The 18,864-nt window shown below is 48.7% G+C and overlaps 1 protein-coding gene across 1 annotated transcript in view; it reads right to left on the reverse strand.

Annotated features, from left to right (window-relative positions):
• Positions 1–18,864, reverse strand: part of LOC141193932 (high-affinity choline transporter 1-like) — a 52,272-nt gene that overhangs the window by 24,816 nt on the left and 8,592 nt on the right. Inside the window, exons 3-4 of the mRNA XM_073662185.1 lie at positions 15,400–15,555; positions 3,190–3,338 (exon numbers count right to left, since the gene is read on the reverse strand). Of these exons, the coding sequence (XP_073518286.1) occupies positions 3,190–3,338; positions 15,400–15,555 (305 nt within the window). The remainder of the gene's footprint in view (positions 1–3,189; positions 3,339–15,399; positions 15,556–18,864) is intronic.

The following is an 18,864-nucleotide window of genomic DNA, read 5'->3' on the forward strand; positions in this document are numbered from 1 at the left end:
TTCAGTAAAATAAGGTTTATTGTTTACTGGTGGTCTCCATCATTGAACCTCTCAACATCTAGGCCTGGCCAGCCAAAGTCACCAGCATCAAGAGGTCTGCAAGGGCGTAGCTATGGTCCTCAACATTGCCATTTCTTGGTGTCCTCAAAGCTGAGTGTTATATACCTGTCCCCCCGGATCCATGACTTGCTTCCCACACCCCGTTCCACTAGACTCTGCTGTGTTCCACATCAGGCTTTGCAAATAGCCAGGCGTGATCCCATGTGAGCATCCGCCTGGGCCTCAATCGGGCTCACCAAGACACATAGCTGTGTCTTAGTATTAAGACTTCAGTGTTGCTAGACTCTGGCTTACTCTACACACCTTGACCTACTCAGCTGCTATCTGCAGTCTCCTGGGCATCTCCCGCCTACTTGTCTGTGGTCTCGTGGACAACTCTCACCTGCCAGTGGTTTCCAGCATCCAGTCTGCTTGCCTGTGGTCTCCTGGACGTTTCCCACCTGCTTGCCTGTAGTCTCCTGGATGTCTCCCACTTACCGGCAGTTTTCAGCATCCCGTCTACTTGCCTGTGGTCTTCTGAACGTCTCCTGCCTGCTTGCCTGTGGTTTCCTTAACGTCTCCCACCAGCCAGTGGTTTTAAGCATCCAATCTGCTTGCCTGTGGTCTCCTGGACATCGCCCGTCTGCCTATGGTCTCCGTCATCCCACCTTCCTGCGCGCGGTTTACAGGACTTCTTTTCGCCTGCCTGTGGTTTCTTACATCCTGCCTACCTGCCTGCGGTCTCCAGTCCCTCTGCTGTTTTGAATGTAAAGGGAGGTGACATCCAATATTGATTTCATTTAGACTTTTGTTCATTCACTTACCATTTTGTTAAATGATTAAAATATAAATTATTAACACTTCTATTTTTGAGCGCATTTTTACGTTGCGGCATTTTTTCAATGCCTAAAACTATTGATTAGTACTGTATGTAACATTTCAATGCCCCCAGTTCTATTTTTTTTACATTGTTGGTATACTGTCTTCTATGGTCCGTCGCATGTAAAGATATATAAACATTTAAAAAGAAACTCCATCTCAAATGGGAGGGACATTAAATAATATAGACGGGAAGATTTACTAAGGCAAATACGCGAAGGAAAACTTTCAATTTGCACTGCAAACCTGCTATATGTGCCCTTCTCCAGATTTACTATGTATTTTAGATATTTTTTGCACCTCTTTAGGCAGTGGATAGATGAAAAGAAAAAGTGAAAAGACCTAAAACATCTTGCAAAATTTGCACCAAAATTTTGGCTCAAAATATGGTTGTAAAGTAAGATAATGTTGTCTAACTATGCACCAAAGCTGTTATACAGAAAGAAACCACTGCGCTACTCTAGATCAAACTATTGATAACCTTTAGTCATATCTACCATTTATCACATTTTTAACTGTGTTTTGCTTCTAGATAATTAGTATTACATTGTATCACTTTAAATACTATACTAGTACGTCCTAGAACCAGGGTCGTAACGATTGTGGTCACAGAGTGTGCGATCGCGCCCGGAGGTGAGCCCGTCAATGCCAGAGCATATTTCAACGGGATGTGCATCCGAGGAAGGAACCCAAGGTGGGAGACATATATAGCAGGATGGGGGGCATATATATCAGGATAGGAGACATATATAGCAGGATAGGGGGGCCTATATACCAGGATGGGAGACATATATAGCAGGATGGGGGGCATATATATCAGGATAGGAGACATATATAGCAGGATGGAGGGCCTATATACCAGGAAGGGAGACATATACAGCAGGATGGAGGGCCTATATACCAGGATGGGAGACATATATAGCAGGATAGGGGGGCCTATATACCAGGATGGGCGACATATATAGCAGGATAGGGGGGCCTATATACCAGGAAGGGAGACATATAGCAGGATGGAGGGCCTATATACCAGGATGGGAGACATATATAGCAGGATAGGGGGGCCTATATACCAGGAAGGGAGACATATATAGCAGGATGGAGGGCCTATATACCAGGATGGGAGACATATATAGCAGGATAGGGGGGCCTATATACCAGGATGGGAGACATATATAGCAGGATGGGGGGCATATATATCAGGATAGGAGACATATATAGCACGATAGGGGGGCCTATATACCAGGATGGGAGACATATATAGCAGGATGGGGGGCATATATATCAGGATAGGAGACATATATAGCAGGATGGAGGGCCTATATACCAGGATGGGAGACATATATAGCAGGATGGGGAGCATATATACCAGGATGGGCGACATATATAGCAGGATAGGGGGGGCCTATATACCAGGAAGGGAGACATATAGCAGGATGGAGGGCCTATATACCAGGATGGGAGACATATATAGCAGGATAGGGGGGCCTATATACCAGGAAGGGAGACATATATAGCAGGATGGAGGGCCTATATACCAGGATGGGAGACATATATAGCAGGATAGGGGGGCCTATATACCAGGAAGGGAGACATATACAGCAGGATGGAGGGCCTATATACTAGGATGGGAGACATATATAGCAGGATAGGGGGGCCTATATACCAGGAAGGGAGACATATAGCAGGATGGAGGGCCTATATACCAGGATGGGAGACATATATAGCAGGATAGGGGGGCCTATATACCAGGATGGGAGACATATATAGCAGGATGGAGGGCCTATATACCAGGATGGGAGACATATATAGCAGGATAGGGGGGCCTATATACCAGAATAGGAGACATATATAGCAGGATGGGGTGCATATATACTAGGATGGGAGACATTTATAGCAGGATGGGGGGCATATATACTAGGATGGCAGACATGTACGTATATCAGGATGGGGGACATTTGACTATGGATGGGGAACATATATACCAGGATGGGCCCATTATGGGGGACATACTGTATATACCAGGAAGGGTAACATATATATACCTGGAAGGGGCCCAGGATGGGGGACATTACTACATAATGGGGGAGTGAAGGCAACACGTATGTCCTTATAGGACTTAGAACACTACAAGGGCCCATACATCTGACCAACAAGAAGGGAGAGTCCAGGTCCAAATTTCACATTGGGGCCCATCGGACTCTAGTTACACCACTGCCTAGTACTCCAAATTTCCATATTAAATAAATAAAATTGTTCTCACGTATCACTCACCAGACTGACGATCATAAAGAGTAGCTGGATGACATCTGTGTAGGCGACGGAGTAGAGGCCACCGAGCAAAGTGTACAGAATGACTGTACAAGCCGAGATTATAATAGATAAGTATCCTTTGACATCCAGGATAACCCTGACTGTGGCTCCTATGAGAGAACACAGGACTGGTGAGATATTTTTTACCTATACTGTTGTTTTATACATAGAGGGCACGATTCATTATTGCATTTGTGCCTTTTTTTTCTGCATTTTGGTATTTTTCTCCTGTTTTTGAATTACGCCAAAATATTCTTTTAATATGCGTCATTTTTAAAGTGGTTGTCCGGCCTTAGAGGGCAAGTCTGCAGTCACTCTGTGACTGCATACTTGTGCATCCTCACATCACGCGCACTGCGAGGATTCTCCACTGCTGGCGTCTAAAGAGGTAGGCACGACATGACCGCAAGTATGTGATTTGCATACATGCGGTCATGTGCCGTCTAGTTGGAAGCAGCCTGGCTCAATGCAAGCATATTGAGCAAGGCTGGACGTGTCTAGTCTGAATGTGGCCGGAAGTATGCAAATCGCATACTGTGATTTCATGGGAGGATTCACAAGTCTGCAGCCACATAGAGTGACTGCAGACTTGTACCCTAAGGCCAGACAACCCCTTTAATAGCAATAAAATGCTGCCCGGCCAACTTCTTGAAAGCGCAGCTACCAGGAGAAAATGAACTTATATTCTCCCGGGGGCCGATCGCTTTCAGTCATGGAGGCGTACGAGGAGTGGCTCAATCACTGCTCACTATACTGTGAGCCGAGGGTTTTAAGCACATCCCGGCACTTTGATTGACAGCTAGCTCTACAGCGCACATGTGCAGAACAAGCTGTCAATCAAAGCGCTAGGGCATGCTTACAGCCTCTACTCACAGCATAGTGAGTGGTTCTGTGTGCGGGTGACTGTAGCCAGCATCGGACTGGCCCACCAGAGGATGCTCTGGTGGGCCCCAACTGACACTGCATTTCAGCAGTTCAAATACTGCTAATTGCCCACCGTTCTTCCCTGCACAACCCAGGAGGACTGTGATGCAGTTATAAAACCTGAACCACTGCAGCTCACTTCAGACTGAGCAGATCGCTGCCCTCTCTGGTCAACTGATTGCTATTACTGCTCTTTCCTGGATTGTAAAACATGGAGAGCACCACTGCTGCCATTATTCAGCCTCACTCTGATTGGCTGAAAAACAGCTTTTCTGCTTGAAACATAGCATTTGGATGATTACACTGTGTGTAGAATTATTAGGCAAATGAGTATTTTGATCACCTGATACTTTTTATACATGTCCTACTCCAAGCTGCATAGGCTTCAGAGCCAACTACCAATTAAGTAAATCTGGTGATGTGCATCTCTGTAATGAGGAGGGGTGTTGACTAATGACATCAACACCCTATATAAGGTGTGCTTAATTATTAGGCAACTTCCTTTCCTTTGGCAAAATGGGTCAGAAGAGAGATTTGACGGGCTCTGAAAAGTCCAAAATTGTGAGATGTCTTGCAGAGGGATGCAGCAGTCTTGAAATTTCCAAACTTTTGAAGCGTGATCACCGAACAATCAAGCGTTTCATGGCAAATAGCCAACAGGGTCGCAAGAAGTGTGTTGGCCAAAAAAGGCGCAAAATAACTGCCCATGAATTGAGGAAAATCAAGCGTGAAGCTGCCAAGATGCCATTCGCCACCTGTTTTGCCATATTTCAGAGCTGCAACGTTACTGGAGTATCAAAAAGCACAAGGTGTGCAATACTCAGGGACATGGCCAAGGTAAGGAAGGCTGAAAAACGACCACCTTTGAACAAGAAACATAAGATAAAACGTCAAGAATGGGCCAAGAAATTTTTTTAGACTGATTTTTCAAAGGTTTTCTGGACTGATGAAATGAGAGTGACTCTTGATGGGCCAGATGGATGGGCCAGAGGCTGGATCAGAAAAGGACAGAGAGCTCCACTCCGACTCAGACGCCAGCAAGGTAGAGGTGGAGTACTGGTATGGGCTGGTATCATCAGAGATTAACTTGTGGGACCTTTTCGGGTTGAGGATGGAGTGAAGCTCAACTCCCAGTCCTACTGCCAGTTTCTGGAAGACAACTTCTTCAAGCAGTGGTACAGGAAGAAGTCGGTATCGTTCAAGAAAAACATGATCTTCATGCAGGGCAATGCTCCATCACATGCATCCAACTACTCCACAGCGTGGCTGGCCAGTAAAGGTCTAAAAGAAGAAAAACTAATGACATGGCCCCCTTGTTCACCTGATCTGAACCCCATAGAGAACCTGTGGTCCATCATAAAATGTGAGATCTACAGGGAGGGAAAACAGTACACCTCTCGGAACAGTGTCTGGGAGGCTGTGGTGGCTGCTGCACGCAATGTTGATCGAAAACAGATCAAGCAACTGACAGAATCTATGGATGGAAGGCTGTTGAGTGTCATCATAAAGAAAGGTGGCTATACTGATCACTAATGTTTTTGGTTTTTGTTTTAGCATGTCAGAAATGTTTATTTCTAAATTTTGTGCACTGATATTGGTTTACCTGGTGAAAATAAACAAGTGAGATGGGATTATATTTGGTTTTTATTAAATTGCCTAATAATTCTGCACAGTAATAGTTACCTGCACAAACAGATATCCTCCTAAGATAGCCAAATCTAAAAAAACTCCACTCCAACTTCCAAAAATATTAAGCTTGGATATTTATGAGTCTTTTCGGTTGATTGAGAACGTAGTTGTTGATCAATAATAAAAATAATCCTCTAAAATACAACTTGCCAAATAATTCTGCACACAGTGTAAAGAATCCACTTTTTTGTTTTCACTGATGTACTCAATGTACTCAAGTGCTGGCTATTTTTTTTGCACCAGATTGTGCTGCTCTGCTACTTTTGTATTATATATTTGGAGTTTTGTCACCATAAAAGAAGAGGGGCACAGATGCATGCTTTGCACAGGGTCCATAAGCTGTCCGTGACCGTCCCTGCATAAGGGTATGTTCACAGTAGATTTGCTGCAACTTTTTTTCACAACAAATCTTCAGGATCTCTGCAGTAAGTCCACATGTGTTACTTGAATATTTTGCTGCGGTTGTGCCACGGACTGCATTCTAAAGGATGAAACGACATTAAACAACATACAAGCCAATCGGCAGTCAGCTAATACCCTGTTTAGCGCCAATATAGTTTTATGCTCACTGATCGTTAATGATCTTTCTGTGCGCATAGAGTATCATTGTTCTCGGCAGCACTTATCGTGTTTATACAAGTTGTGTTGTGAATAATGGACTGTTTGGACAGGTCGATAGTTAGGAACAGGTATTCCTATGAATGCTCTTCCCCGATTATCGGCCTTACAAGATGGAAGATAAGGAGAAGGGGACTTCTCCTGAGTTGAACCTATCCTTTGGAATGCTCTTCCCCAAAAAATTAAGACTAATCACCACTTACACCGTTTTAGGAGCTCCCTAAAAACACATCTGTTTAGGCGGCCTATCACGTTCCCCAATCAAATTCTCTTTATATATAGACCATTCACTATTTCTCTAAAAAAAAAGTCTCCACCAAACTCCACTGCACCCAAAAGCACTACAAATACTGGCTGGTGACGAGCTCATGCAGCCTTTATCTATCCCTCATTCCCTCAAGATGCCTGGACCATCATTGTAAATGTGTCACCCCCACCTCATTGTAGATTGTAAGCTCTTACGAGCAGGGTCGTCATTATTTTTGCTTTAATTATTGTATTATCTTTAACTGTTACTTATGACTGTTGTATATGAACCTCTGAATTGTAAAGCGCTGCGGAATATGTTGGCGTTATATAAATAAATATTATTATTATTATAAGGGTACACTCTGCAGTTAGTACCACTTGAGCATAGTGGGCCCCAAGAATGATCCTGTCTGACGCTAAACTGTAGCTGCTCCGTGCATGCCCTCATAACTGAAAGCTGGCAGCTCCCGGCAGGAAGTAAGTTCATTTTCTGCCGGTAGACGCTCTCTCAGTAATCCATCCGGGCAGCATTATACTTTATGGAGTACTATGGGGTGTGCAATATATTATATGGAGGACTATGGGCTGTGTAATATACTACATGGAGGACTATTGAGTGCATTACATTATATGGAGGACTATGGGCCATGCATTATACTGTATAGAGGATTATGGGGGGTGCATTATACTGTATGGAGGATTATGGGGTACATTACACTATATGGAGGACTTTGGGACACATTATACTATATGGAGGACTCCATAGTGCATTATATTATATGGAGGACTATGGGGCACATTATACTATATGAGGACTGAGGAGTGCATTGTACTATATGGACGACTATGGGGGTACATTATACTATATATCCTGGCCGTGATGTGGCGATGGTGTGGCCCCGAACAACAGCATCAGGGACTTTTTATACATAGTTAGACATAGAAAGAACATGGAAACGAAAGAGCGTATAGCTGATAACCTCATACTGTAGATGAGAATGTGCATTTTAGAATAAAGAAAAAGATGACACAATATAAGTACATTAATGAACATTTTCCCCAAACTACATTAAAAACCCATGAATCTCTATGTTCCTCTTAGCTAATGTCGTTACTCATATCACTGCTTTTAGCCAACTCACATACACTGACATCTCCTGATTCTGGTTTCTATATCAGTTCAATATATACACTACTCACTACCATATAATTCCATTTATTAACTATCACAGTGCCCTGCAGCTGTTCCAATTAATCTCCCTGGACTCCATCCATACTTACTAATGGCACTGAGGTCATTTTATACCTCTATTCTAGGGAGATCCTCAGCTCTTTTAACAAAGTTAGTTGATTGTCCAAGATAACTGCTGGGTCCAACATGGCTGTTCAGAATATTAGGACTTATCATTCTCTTACACGTCCATGCATGTGTCAGTATGTATGTGCTCTGTATACATGTATCTGTCTGTACGTATGTACCTGTATGTATGTGCTCTGTGTATACATATATCTGTATGTACGTGCTCTATGTGTATATGCTATGTGTATATACATATGTGTAACATGCAGTTTGTTTATAAAAGTGTCACATATTGTGTATGTTTAGCATGCACATTGTAGCATCGGCGTCCCTGCCTTCTGCTAGGCAGGGACGCCATCCCTCTCACCTCCGCGCTCCTCGCGTGGGCCCCTCCAGCGCTCCTGTCTCTGTCGGCGCAGCGGCGTCTCTGCCCCATGTCAGACAGGGACACCGTCTCTCCCGCCCCCCGGCTCCTGGCGCGGCTTCTCCCTGCGCTCCGTTCCCTGCTGTGGCAGGCGCGCGTTCCTCCTCCAGCAGAGTGCTTAGGGCGCGCGCGCACTCCCCTCCTCTTAAAGGGACAGCGCGTGTCTTCCTAAAGAGTCCCCGGCCAATGGCCAGAGAACTTCCCACATTTAAGGCACCTCCTCCAAAATGGAGGTGCCCGAGCAAAGTTGTTTGCACTGTGTCTTACCTGTGCTTCAGCCCTCAGGTTCCGCTGCTAGCCTGACTTCTCGTCCTGCCTGCCAGCCTGTTATCCGTCCGTTACCTGCCTTGGCTATCTGCCCGCTCACCTGGGAGCATCCGCCTGCCCCGTCTTGTCAGACCGCTCACCTGGGAGCGTCCACCAGTTACCTGCCTGTTACGTGTCTCGTCTGTCTGACCGCTCACCTGGGAGCGTCCATCAGTTACCTGCCTGTTACCTGTCTCGTCTGTCAGACCGTTCACCTGGGAGCGTCCACCAGTTACCTGCCTGTTACCTGTCTCGTCTGTCTGACCGCTCACCTGGGAGCGTCCACCAGTTGCCTGCCTGTTACCTGTCTCGTCTGTCAGACCGCTCACCTGGGAGCGTCCACCAGTTACCTGCCTGTTACCTGCTGTGTCCGTCAGTCCGCTCACCTGGGAGCACCTGCTTGCTTTCTGCCAGCCTGCCTGGAGACCCTGCCGTCTCTTTCTGTGACCACCTTCCTGGTAAACCTAAAGACTGCTACTTGCCCTGCTTTCTCGAACTGTAACCTCCTGTCAGCTACCAGAGACTTCCGTCTGCTTGCCGTGCCGATCCACCATACCGGTCAGTCCCAGCCCTCTGACCCGTGGGAGCCACCTGCTCTCTTACAAGGTCGTCCCCAGAGTAGCACCTGGTCCCTCTGCCCGGATCCTCCCTGGTCACGGTGTCGTTAGCTGCCGTACGACCAGGGTCGGTTCGGGTGGATACTTAGTCACGCCCCTCTGGGTCCCTCCTTGCACCTCGGCACAGAGGTTCCACCACCTGGACCCGTAACAGTTTGCTCGGGCCATGGAACCCGGTGGCACCCAAGCTCCCTCGCTCTCTGACCTATACCATGAAGTCTCCCGTCAGAGATCCTAGCAGGAGTCCATCCTGAACCACCTGCGAAATGTCAACTCCCGCCTGGACACACTGACTGCTCCACCAGCAACCACCGCTAGTGTCACGACTCGCACCCCGGCAGCACCGCTGCCCACCAATACCATGGCATCCTGTCCCGGACCCCGGCTTTCTGCACCTCCTTGTTTCGGAGGCGACCCCGCTCAAGCTCGGGGCTTCATAAACCAGTGCACCCTGCACTTTGAACTCTTGGCTCACCAGTTTATCTCCGACCAGGCCAAAATGGCATTCATTATGTCCCATCTCACTGGGGAGGCACTGGCTTGGCTAAATCCCCTATGGGAGAAAGGAGACCCCCTGGTATCCAACCTGCCAGCCTTTCTCACGGCTTTCCGGAAAGTCTTCGACAAACCAGGGCGAAAGACCTCATCTGCCTCCTCTCTGCTACGCCTCCGCCAGGAGAGTCTCACCGTGGGCCAATATTTCATACGGTTCCGTACCCTTGCTTCCAAGCTTGCCTGGGATAACGAGGCCCTAGTGTCCGTCTTCTGGGAAGGCCTATCCGGCCGGATTAAAGATGAACTCGCCGGTCGGGACATTCCTACCTCCCTGGATGACTTAGTAACACTTGCCACCCGGATTGACATCCGGTTCCAGGAGCGTACCAAAGAGGTCACCCGTGAGAGGAGGTTTCCCCATCTTGCTCCCATTTTCCAGAGACCCGTCTCTTCCTCTGTAACTCCCCGGGCGCACTCGCCAGAGCCCATGCAGCTCGACCAGACCAAGATGGTCAAATCCCTCCAAGAGTCACGCCGTACCGAGGGGAGCTGTTTCTACTGTGGCAGTAAGGAGCACCGGATCCGTTTCTGCCCGGAGAGGTCGGGAAACACCAGTGTCTAGGATCGTTCGGAGAGGTCGTCCTAGACAAAAGTAAACCCCCTCCATCTTATGCTGTCGGTCTCTATTATCTGCGGGGAGAACCGCTACTTTGAACTAGCTCAACTCGATTCTGGAGCTGCCGAAAACCTCATTTCCCAGTCCCTGGTAGAGAAATACCGCATTCCCACTAAACCTTTGGCTGAACCCTTATCTGTCGTCTCTGTGGATGGAGGGCTCTTACCACTAACCATCCAGCTCATCACCGAACCCATGACTCTGCAGGTGGGAATGCTGCACTCTGAGAGGATCTTCTTCCATGTTCTACCTGGACTCTCTCACGCCCTTTTGTTAGGCCTTCCTTGGCTCCAGAGACATGCACCCGTGCTGAATTGGCAGACTGGAGAGGTTCTTCGCTGGGGGCGGGACTGTCATAAGACTTGTTTAGTTCCTGTTCGTCCTGCTCGTCCTTCTCCTACTCCAGCCAATCTAGCCGGCCTACCGGCTCCTTATTGGTCTTATGCTGATGTTTTCAGCAAGAAAGAAGCAGAGACATTACCTCCCCATAGACCATACGATTGCCCAATCGACCTGGTACCTGGCGCTACTCCACCCCGTGGGCGTATTTACCCGTTGTCCGCTGCCGAGACCCGGGCCATGTCTGAATATATCGAGGAAAATCGGGCACGGGGATTTATCCGGAAATCTACCTCCCCGGCGGGAGCAGGCTTCTTCTCCGTTAAAAAGAAGGATGGCTCACTCCGTCCCTGTATAGACTATAGAGGTCTTAACCAGATCACGGTGAAGAATAAATACCCCCTTCCGCTCGTTCCTGAATTATTTGACCGTCTGAGGGGTGCCAGTATCTTCACCAAGCTGGATCTCCGTGGGGCGTATAACTTGGTCCGTATCCGCCAGGGGGATGAATGGAAGACGGCATTCAACACCCGGGATGGCCACTATGAATATCTCGTAATGCCCTTCGGCCTCTGTAATGCTCCCGCCATCTTTCAAGAGTTGGTCAATGACATCTTCCGTGACCTTCTCTACTCCTGCGTGGTGGTGTACCTGGAAGACATCTTGATCTTCTCTCCGGATCTTCCCACACACCGGAGGGACGCTCGTCAGGTCCTGCTCAGGCTCAGGCAGAACCACCTCTACGCAAAATTTGAGAAGTGCCTCTTTGAGCAGTCCTCGCTTCCATTTCTGGGCTACGTCATCTCCCAGACCGGCCTACGAATGGATCCTGAGAAACTTTCTGCCATCCTGAAGTGGCCCCGACCGGAGGGGTTGAAGGCTATTCAGCGGTTCCTGGGCTTTGCCAATTACTACCGCCTCTTCATTCCGCACTTCTCTTCCCGGACTGCCGCTATCTCCGCGCTCACCCATAAGGGCGCCAGTCCCAAAGAATGGCCGCCCGAGGCTGAAGGGGCCTTCCTTTCTTTGAAACAAGCTTTCTCCTCCGCTTCTGTGCTGCACCGTCCGGACTGCAACAAACAATTCTTCTTAGAAGTAGATACTTCCTCCTCCGGAGCCGGAGCTGTGCTCACCCAAAAGTCGCCATCCGGGAGAATGGTAATCTGCGGCTTCTTCTCCAAACTCTTCTCCTCGTCTGTGCGCAATTATTCTATAGGAGACCAAGAATTGTTAGCCGTTAAATTGGCACTGGAGGAGTGGCGTTACCTGCTTGAGGGGGCTCTTCACCCGGTAATAATTTATACAGACCACAAAAAATTGGCTTACCTCCAGAGTGCCCAAAGACTTAACCCGCGCCAGGCCCTGTGGTCCTTGTTCTTCGCCCGCTTTGATTTCATTCTTCATTTCCGCCCAGCAGACAAGAATATCAAAGCCGATGCCTTGTCCCGATCCTTTCTGTTCTCCGATCTAGAGGAGGAGCCTAAGCACATCATCGACCCCGCCAAGGTAATGCAAGTGGCTCCCTTGGATCTGAATCGTCTTCCACCTGGTAAGACGTTCGTGACAGTACCTGATCGAAAGAAGGTTCTGCACTCGGGACATTCGTCTAAGCTAGCCAGCCATGCTGGCCAAAAGAAGACCCTCCAGCTTATTGCCCGGCATTACTGGAGGCCTTGCCTGCGCAAGGAGGTAATAGACTTTGTCTCGGCCTATGGGTCCTGCGCCCGCAACAAGGTTCCTAGACATCTGCCAGCCGGCCGCCTTCTGCCTCTTCCCGTACCTGCTACCCCATGGCAACACATCGCCATGGACTTTATAACGGATCTCCCTGTCTCTGCTGGTTGTACGGTCATTTGGGTGGTCACTGATCGCTTCTCTAAAATGGCTCACTTCATTCCCCTGCCGAGTCTTCCGTCTGCATCTGAGTTGGCTAAGGACTTTATTCATCATATTTTCCGTCTCCATGGTCTTCCTCTCCACATCTTGTCCGATCGAGGGGTTCAGTTCACCTCTCGCTTCTGGAGAGCCACGTGTAAACTGCTGGGGGTCACCTTGGACTTCTCTTCTGCTTATCACCCACAGTCCAATGGTCAAGTAGAGCGGATCAACCAAATCTTAACCAGTTACCTCCGGCACTTTGTTAATGCCCACCATTCCGATTGGGTGGATCTTTTACCGTGGGCCGAATTCTCCTACAATAATCACGAGAGCGAATCCTCTTCCAAATTCCAGTTTTTTACAGTCTACGGCCAACATCCCCGGATCCCGTTTCCCATCTCCGTCTCGGTGGACAACCCGGCCGCGGAATCTCTTGTTAGCGAATTCTCCACCATTTGGGAGAGTACCAGATCCGCACTTCTTCTGTCCTCCGAGCGGATGAAGAGACAGGCTGACAAGAGACATCTGGATCCGCCTCAATTCCGTCCTGGAGATAAGGTCTGGCTCTCGTCCAAATTTGTCCGGCTCAAGATACCTTCCTACAAGTTAGGGCCCCGGTTCATTGGCCCACTGGAAGTTATCAAGCAAATCAACCCGGTGGTCTATAAATTGAAACTCCCGGCCAACTTGTGGATCCCCAACTCCTTCCATGTATCTCTCCTCAAACCCGTGGTACTTAACTCTTTTTCCAAGTCTTCAGGTACGCCTCCTGCCCCGGTTTCCGCTGAAGACGAGTTTGAGGTAGAGAGCATTCTGGCCACCAAGAGGGTAAGAGGAAAGACCTTTTTTCTAGTGGATTGGAAGGGGTTTGGTCTTGAGGAGAGAACGTGGGAGCCTCGGGAGAACATCCATGCCCCGCTCATCCTTGATAAATTTCTTTCTGGCCTAAAGAGGAGGGGGCGTAAGGGGGGGTACTGTAGCATCGGCGTCCCTGCCTTCTGCTAGGCAGGGACGCCGTCCCTCTCACCTCCGCGCTCCTTGCGTGGGCCCCTCCAGCGCTCCTGGCTCTGTCGGCGCAGCAGCGTCCCTGCCCCATGTCAGACAGGGACACCGTCTCTCCCGCCCCCCGGCTCCTAGCGCAGCTTCTCCCTGCGCTCCGTTCCCTGCTGTGGCCGGCGCGCGTTCCTCCTCCAGCAGAGTGCTTAGGGCGCGCGCGCGCACTCCCCCCCTCTTAAAGGGACAGCACGCGTCTTCCTAAAGATTCCCCGGCCAATGGCCAGAGGACTTCCCACATTTAAGGCACCTCCTCCAAAATGGAGGTGCCCGAGCAAAGTTGTTTGCACTGTGTCTTACCTGTGCTTCAGCCCTCAGGTTCCGCTGCTAGCCTGACTTCTCGTCCTGCCTGCCAGCCTGTTATCCGTCCGTTACCTGCCTTGGCTATCTGCCCGCTCACCTGGGAGCATCCGCCTGCCCCGTCTGTCAGACCGCTCACCTGGGAGTGTCCACCAGTTACCTGCCTGTTACCTGTCTCGTCTGTCTGACCGCTCACCTGGGAGCGTCCACCAGTTACCTGCCTGTTACCTGTCTCGTCTGTCAGACCGCTCACCTGGGAGCGTCCACCAGTTACCTGCCTGTTACCTGTCTCGTCTGTCTGACCGCTCACCTGGGAGCGTCCATCAGTTACCTGCCTGTTACCTGTCTCGTCTGTCAGACCGCTCACCTCGGAGCGTCCACCAGTTACCTGCCTGTTACCTGCTGTGTCTGTCAGCCCGCTCACCTGGGATCACCTGCTTGCTTTCTGCCAGCCTGCCTGGAGACCCTGCCGTCACTTTCTGTGACCACCTTCCTGGTAAACCTAAAGACTGCTACTTGCCCTGCTTTCTCGAACTGTGACCTCCTGTCAGCTACCAGAGACTTCCGCCTGCTTGCCGTGCCCATCCACCATACCGGTCAGTCCCAGCCCTCTGACCCGTGGGAGCCACCTGCTCTCTTACAAGGTCGTCCCCAGAGTAGCACCTGGTCCCTCTGCACGGATCCTCCCTGGTCATGGTGTCGTTAGCTGCCGTACGACCAGGGTCGGTTCGGGTGGATACCTAGTCACGCCCCTCTGGGTCCCTCCTTGCACCTCGGCACAGAGGTTCCACCACCCGGACCCGTAACACACATTTATAAATACCGGTAGCACACATGCGAGTCCATAGGTGTAAACATCAGCAGTCGCCCAACGAACGAGCAAAATGCTGCCTATTGTTTATGCTGGAACAGAAATCATTGTTCTCAGAAGCAAACAAGCCCAGTGCAAACTGCAGATGTGCTGCTGATAACATGATACTGTATGTATGTGGACAGATTGATCTATTAGTCATCGTTCTGTCCCCATCATTCTTCCTCAGCCGGTGTAACGAGGCCGAGAAATAAGCGCCAAAGGACTTCAATATTGTCGATTACGCTAGTTTAACAGCCTGAACTCAGCCCATGTAAATGCAACGTAAATGTTTCTGTGCGATGGTGCAATATGTTAGCATTTGGGGCCCCATTTTAAACTTTTGCCCAGGGCCCCACCTTGTCTAAAACCAGACCTGATACCAGGACCTGTTTGGATGACATCCTCCATATATGACCTGGCATTTACTAGCAATTTGAAATTATGACTCACCCAGTGATGCCAGAATTGACGCAAACCAAAAAATGTCTCCCAGCAGTGGTGGGATAAACAGAATACTCCCCATTGTATCTCCAAACATTTCCTGGAGAGGATCCATCATCGTCACATAATTTTTAGACCTCATTGGCTTAACAAAGAAAAGTGCACCTGAAAATACACGAGATTATCAAAGAACAGATTCATATATGATAGAAGTGGTTGAGACTAATGAGATAGAATGTCAAAGTAGTGGGACCATGATACAAAGCTTTAGCATTGGTGGAGATTCGATGGAAAAAAACTAGGCACTGAACTTGACCACAATCCTTAACAGAACGTCAGATGATTGGGGGGGTTGAGAAGTTGGAAGAACTGATTGATACATCACTTGGCTCATTTGGTCGTCCAACTTTGGGGACTTTCTTTTTTTCTTTTTACTTAATTGCATGTATTTTGAGCTTAAAATATTTTTTTCAATTGCTCTTTGTAATCCTGCGCATTCATCTTTGATGTAGTCTATGGTCAGAAGACACAGATGAGACGGCCTGGAATTGTAAGCCCTCTATGAAGGAGCCAAAGGTTGAATGTGTGGATTATTATTGTACATGGGAGGGTGTGGTGGTGTTACTGTGGCGGCACATTATGGGGCAGTGGGGGATAATTGTGAGCGGGGGCATTGCATATCGAGGGGCAGTGTGGGAACATTATGGATAGGGGTAGTGTGGAGGGACATTAAGGAGAAGGGCAGTATGGAGGGTTGGAAGCATAGGAAGGCAATGTGTAGATGGGCATTGTGGGAGAACAGTATGGAGATATGGGAGTGTGGGGGACATCATGGAGGGAAACAGAGTGGGGGAACAGTATGAAGAGGTCAGTGGCGTACCGCCAATGTCGGCAGGCCACGCGACTGCTATGGGGCCCATGATGCGAGGGCATGGAGCGATCCCTGCAGCTCTGCGGCTGACAGGAGGAAAATGGCAGCGGAGCTGGAGGGATCCGTTCTCTGCTTCCTCCTAGACACGGACGCGCGCAGCTTGATGACATCATCATGCAGCGCTCGCCTGGGTCAGGAAGAAAGTTTCCAGCAACTAGGAGGATGCTGCAGGAGAGCGTGCTGAGAGGTACGTTTTTTTTACTTAAAACGCTGGGGAGAGGAACAGGAGAATGAGGGGAGGTGGGGAGAGCAATGGTGGGGCTGGGGAGAGCAATGAGGGGGATAGGGAGAGAAATGATGGGGATGATGGGGCTGGGGAGAGCAATGATGGGGATGATGGGGCTGGGGAGAGCAATGTTGGGACTGATGGAGCTGGGGTGAGCAGTGATGGGGATGGTGGGGCTGGGGAGAGCAATGATGCGGATGGTGGTGATGGGGAGAGCAATGATGGGGATGGTGGGTCTGGGGAGAGCAATGATGGGGCTGATGAAGCTGGAGAGAGCAATGATGGGGATGGTGGGTCTGGGGAGAGCAATGATGGGGATGGTGGGGCTGGGGAAAGCAATGATAGGGATGATGGCCATGGGGAGGGCAATTATGGGGATGGTGAGGCTGGGGAGAGCAATGATGGGGCTGATGGAGCTGGGGAAAGCAATGATGGGGATGGTGGGGCTGGGGAGAGCAATGATGGGGATGGTGGGGCTGGGGAGAGCAATGATGGGGCTGGGGAAAGCAATGATGGGGATGGTGGGACTGGGGAAAGCAATGATGGGGATGGTGGCAATGGGGAGAGCAATTATGGGGCTGGAGAGAGCAATGAAGGGGGTGCTAGGAGAGAGCAATGATGGGGGTGCTGGGAGAAAGCAATGATGGGGGTTTCACTTTGCTTGTACTGCAAAGCCTTGTATATTTTCCGTGTGCACATAGCCTTACAGTCAATTGGGGAGAGTCACAGAGACTGAATAATTTATATTATTGGGCGGCAGAGATTATAGTTAATGGGGGGCACAGTGCTGTTGATCACTTTGTATTTTGATTACTAAGTGGCTAATAGTATATTAATGGTGGGGTACATATCTGTATTCAGGGGTGCAGTGTTGGGGAGGCACAAGTATATATACAATATATGTGACCTTGCTATTTTTAGGGCTGTACAGATCATCGTGACAAGATGAGTCGTGGCTGGGAGATGTCGACATGAAGGTCTGACCAGATGGAGAAGAAGCAGCAGAAACTGACTCTGATCAGATGAGACGTTAGCGGTAAGTTCCTGGATGTAAATATTATTCTGTATCAGCACTGTGTGACTTGGAGTGATAATGTTATCTGTAAAATCCCTTAGGCTGCATTCTCACATTTGTGTGAAATGTCCGTGTGCTGCCAGAATTTTTTATCGCCTGGTCCACGGACTCGTAGAGTTTTATAGATACATAACACATCCATGAAAATCACAGATCTGAGAATGAAATCTGTGAGGGTCAGAGACTGTCCTGCTCTGATCCAATTTTGAGGATCAGAATAGGACATGCTCAATGCGTCTGTAAAAGTGGGCAGCACACTGACACTGCACACAGATGCAGGAATGTAGCCGTATTATGTATAGCATACTCAGTATATAGTGTACTCACTTATTATGTATAGCGCTGTCCTTAGTTATATAGTTTGACCTTTTTTTATGTATAACACCCTCCCTTATTACGTATCATTCTCTCTAGCTCTAAGGGGTCACAGTTGGGGGATCATACTGTGTTGGGGTCACCATACTTTGCTCTGGGAGTTGAGGTGGGGTACAGTAGGGACATTATACTGCGCATGTGGAGGAATTCACCATGGGGGTATCATACTGTGTTTGGGGGACACTTTGTTGGCATGACACTTTATGGGGCAATGAAAGAGGGATCTAGGACTACAGCAGGGGGAAAATTACTATGTAATGGATGGAAAGTTGTGAGATCTGCTCTTGTGTGACCACGACAATTATTTTCATTTTTTTTGGGGGGGGGGGGCCCAATTAGAACTTCTGCTATGGGGCCCCATGATTCCTATGTACGCCCCTGGAAGAGGTGAAAGCATCAGGGGACAGTGGAGGGGAGCAGCATGGGGGAACAGTATGGAGAGGTAGAAGCATGGGGGGACACTAAAGATGGGGACAGCATGAAGATGAACAGTTTGGAGGACATAGTTCATAAGGAAGGATAGTGTGGCAGTTATAGTTCATAAGGGAAGAGTGTGTGGTGGTTATAGTTTATAATAGAGGACAGTGTGGTGGTTTCAATTTATATGGGGGGACAGTGTAAAGACAATGATCCAAGTACTAAGCATGGAGCTTCATTTATATACTGATGATGGTTCTGACACTGAATTCATGTACTGATGGTAGTTCTCGTGCTGGATTCATGTACTGTCGGTGGTTCTTGAGTTGATTCATGTAGTGACGGTAGTTTTGGTGATGGGTTCATGTAAATTATAAGTCTTCATTAAAAAAAATTGCAGCTTTTGGGATTGGTTCAGTATGACAATGTGGTGTTTGGACCAAAAAATTT

This window comes from Phyllobates terribilis, unplaced genomic scaffold (assembly GCF_046119375.1).
Source record: "Phyllobates terribilis strain yellow unplaced genomic scaffold, ASM4611937v1 Scaffold_2__4_contigs__length_985480577, whole genome shotgun sequence".
NCBI lineage: Eukaryota > Metazoa > Chordata > Amphibia > Anura > Dendrobatidae > Phyllobates > Phyllobates terribilis.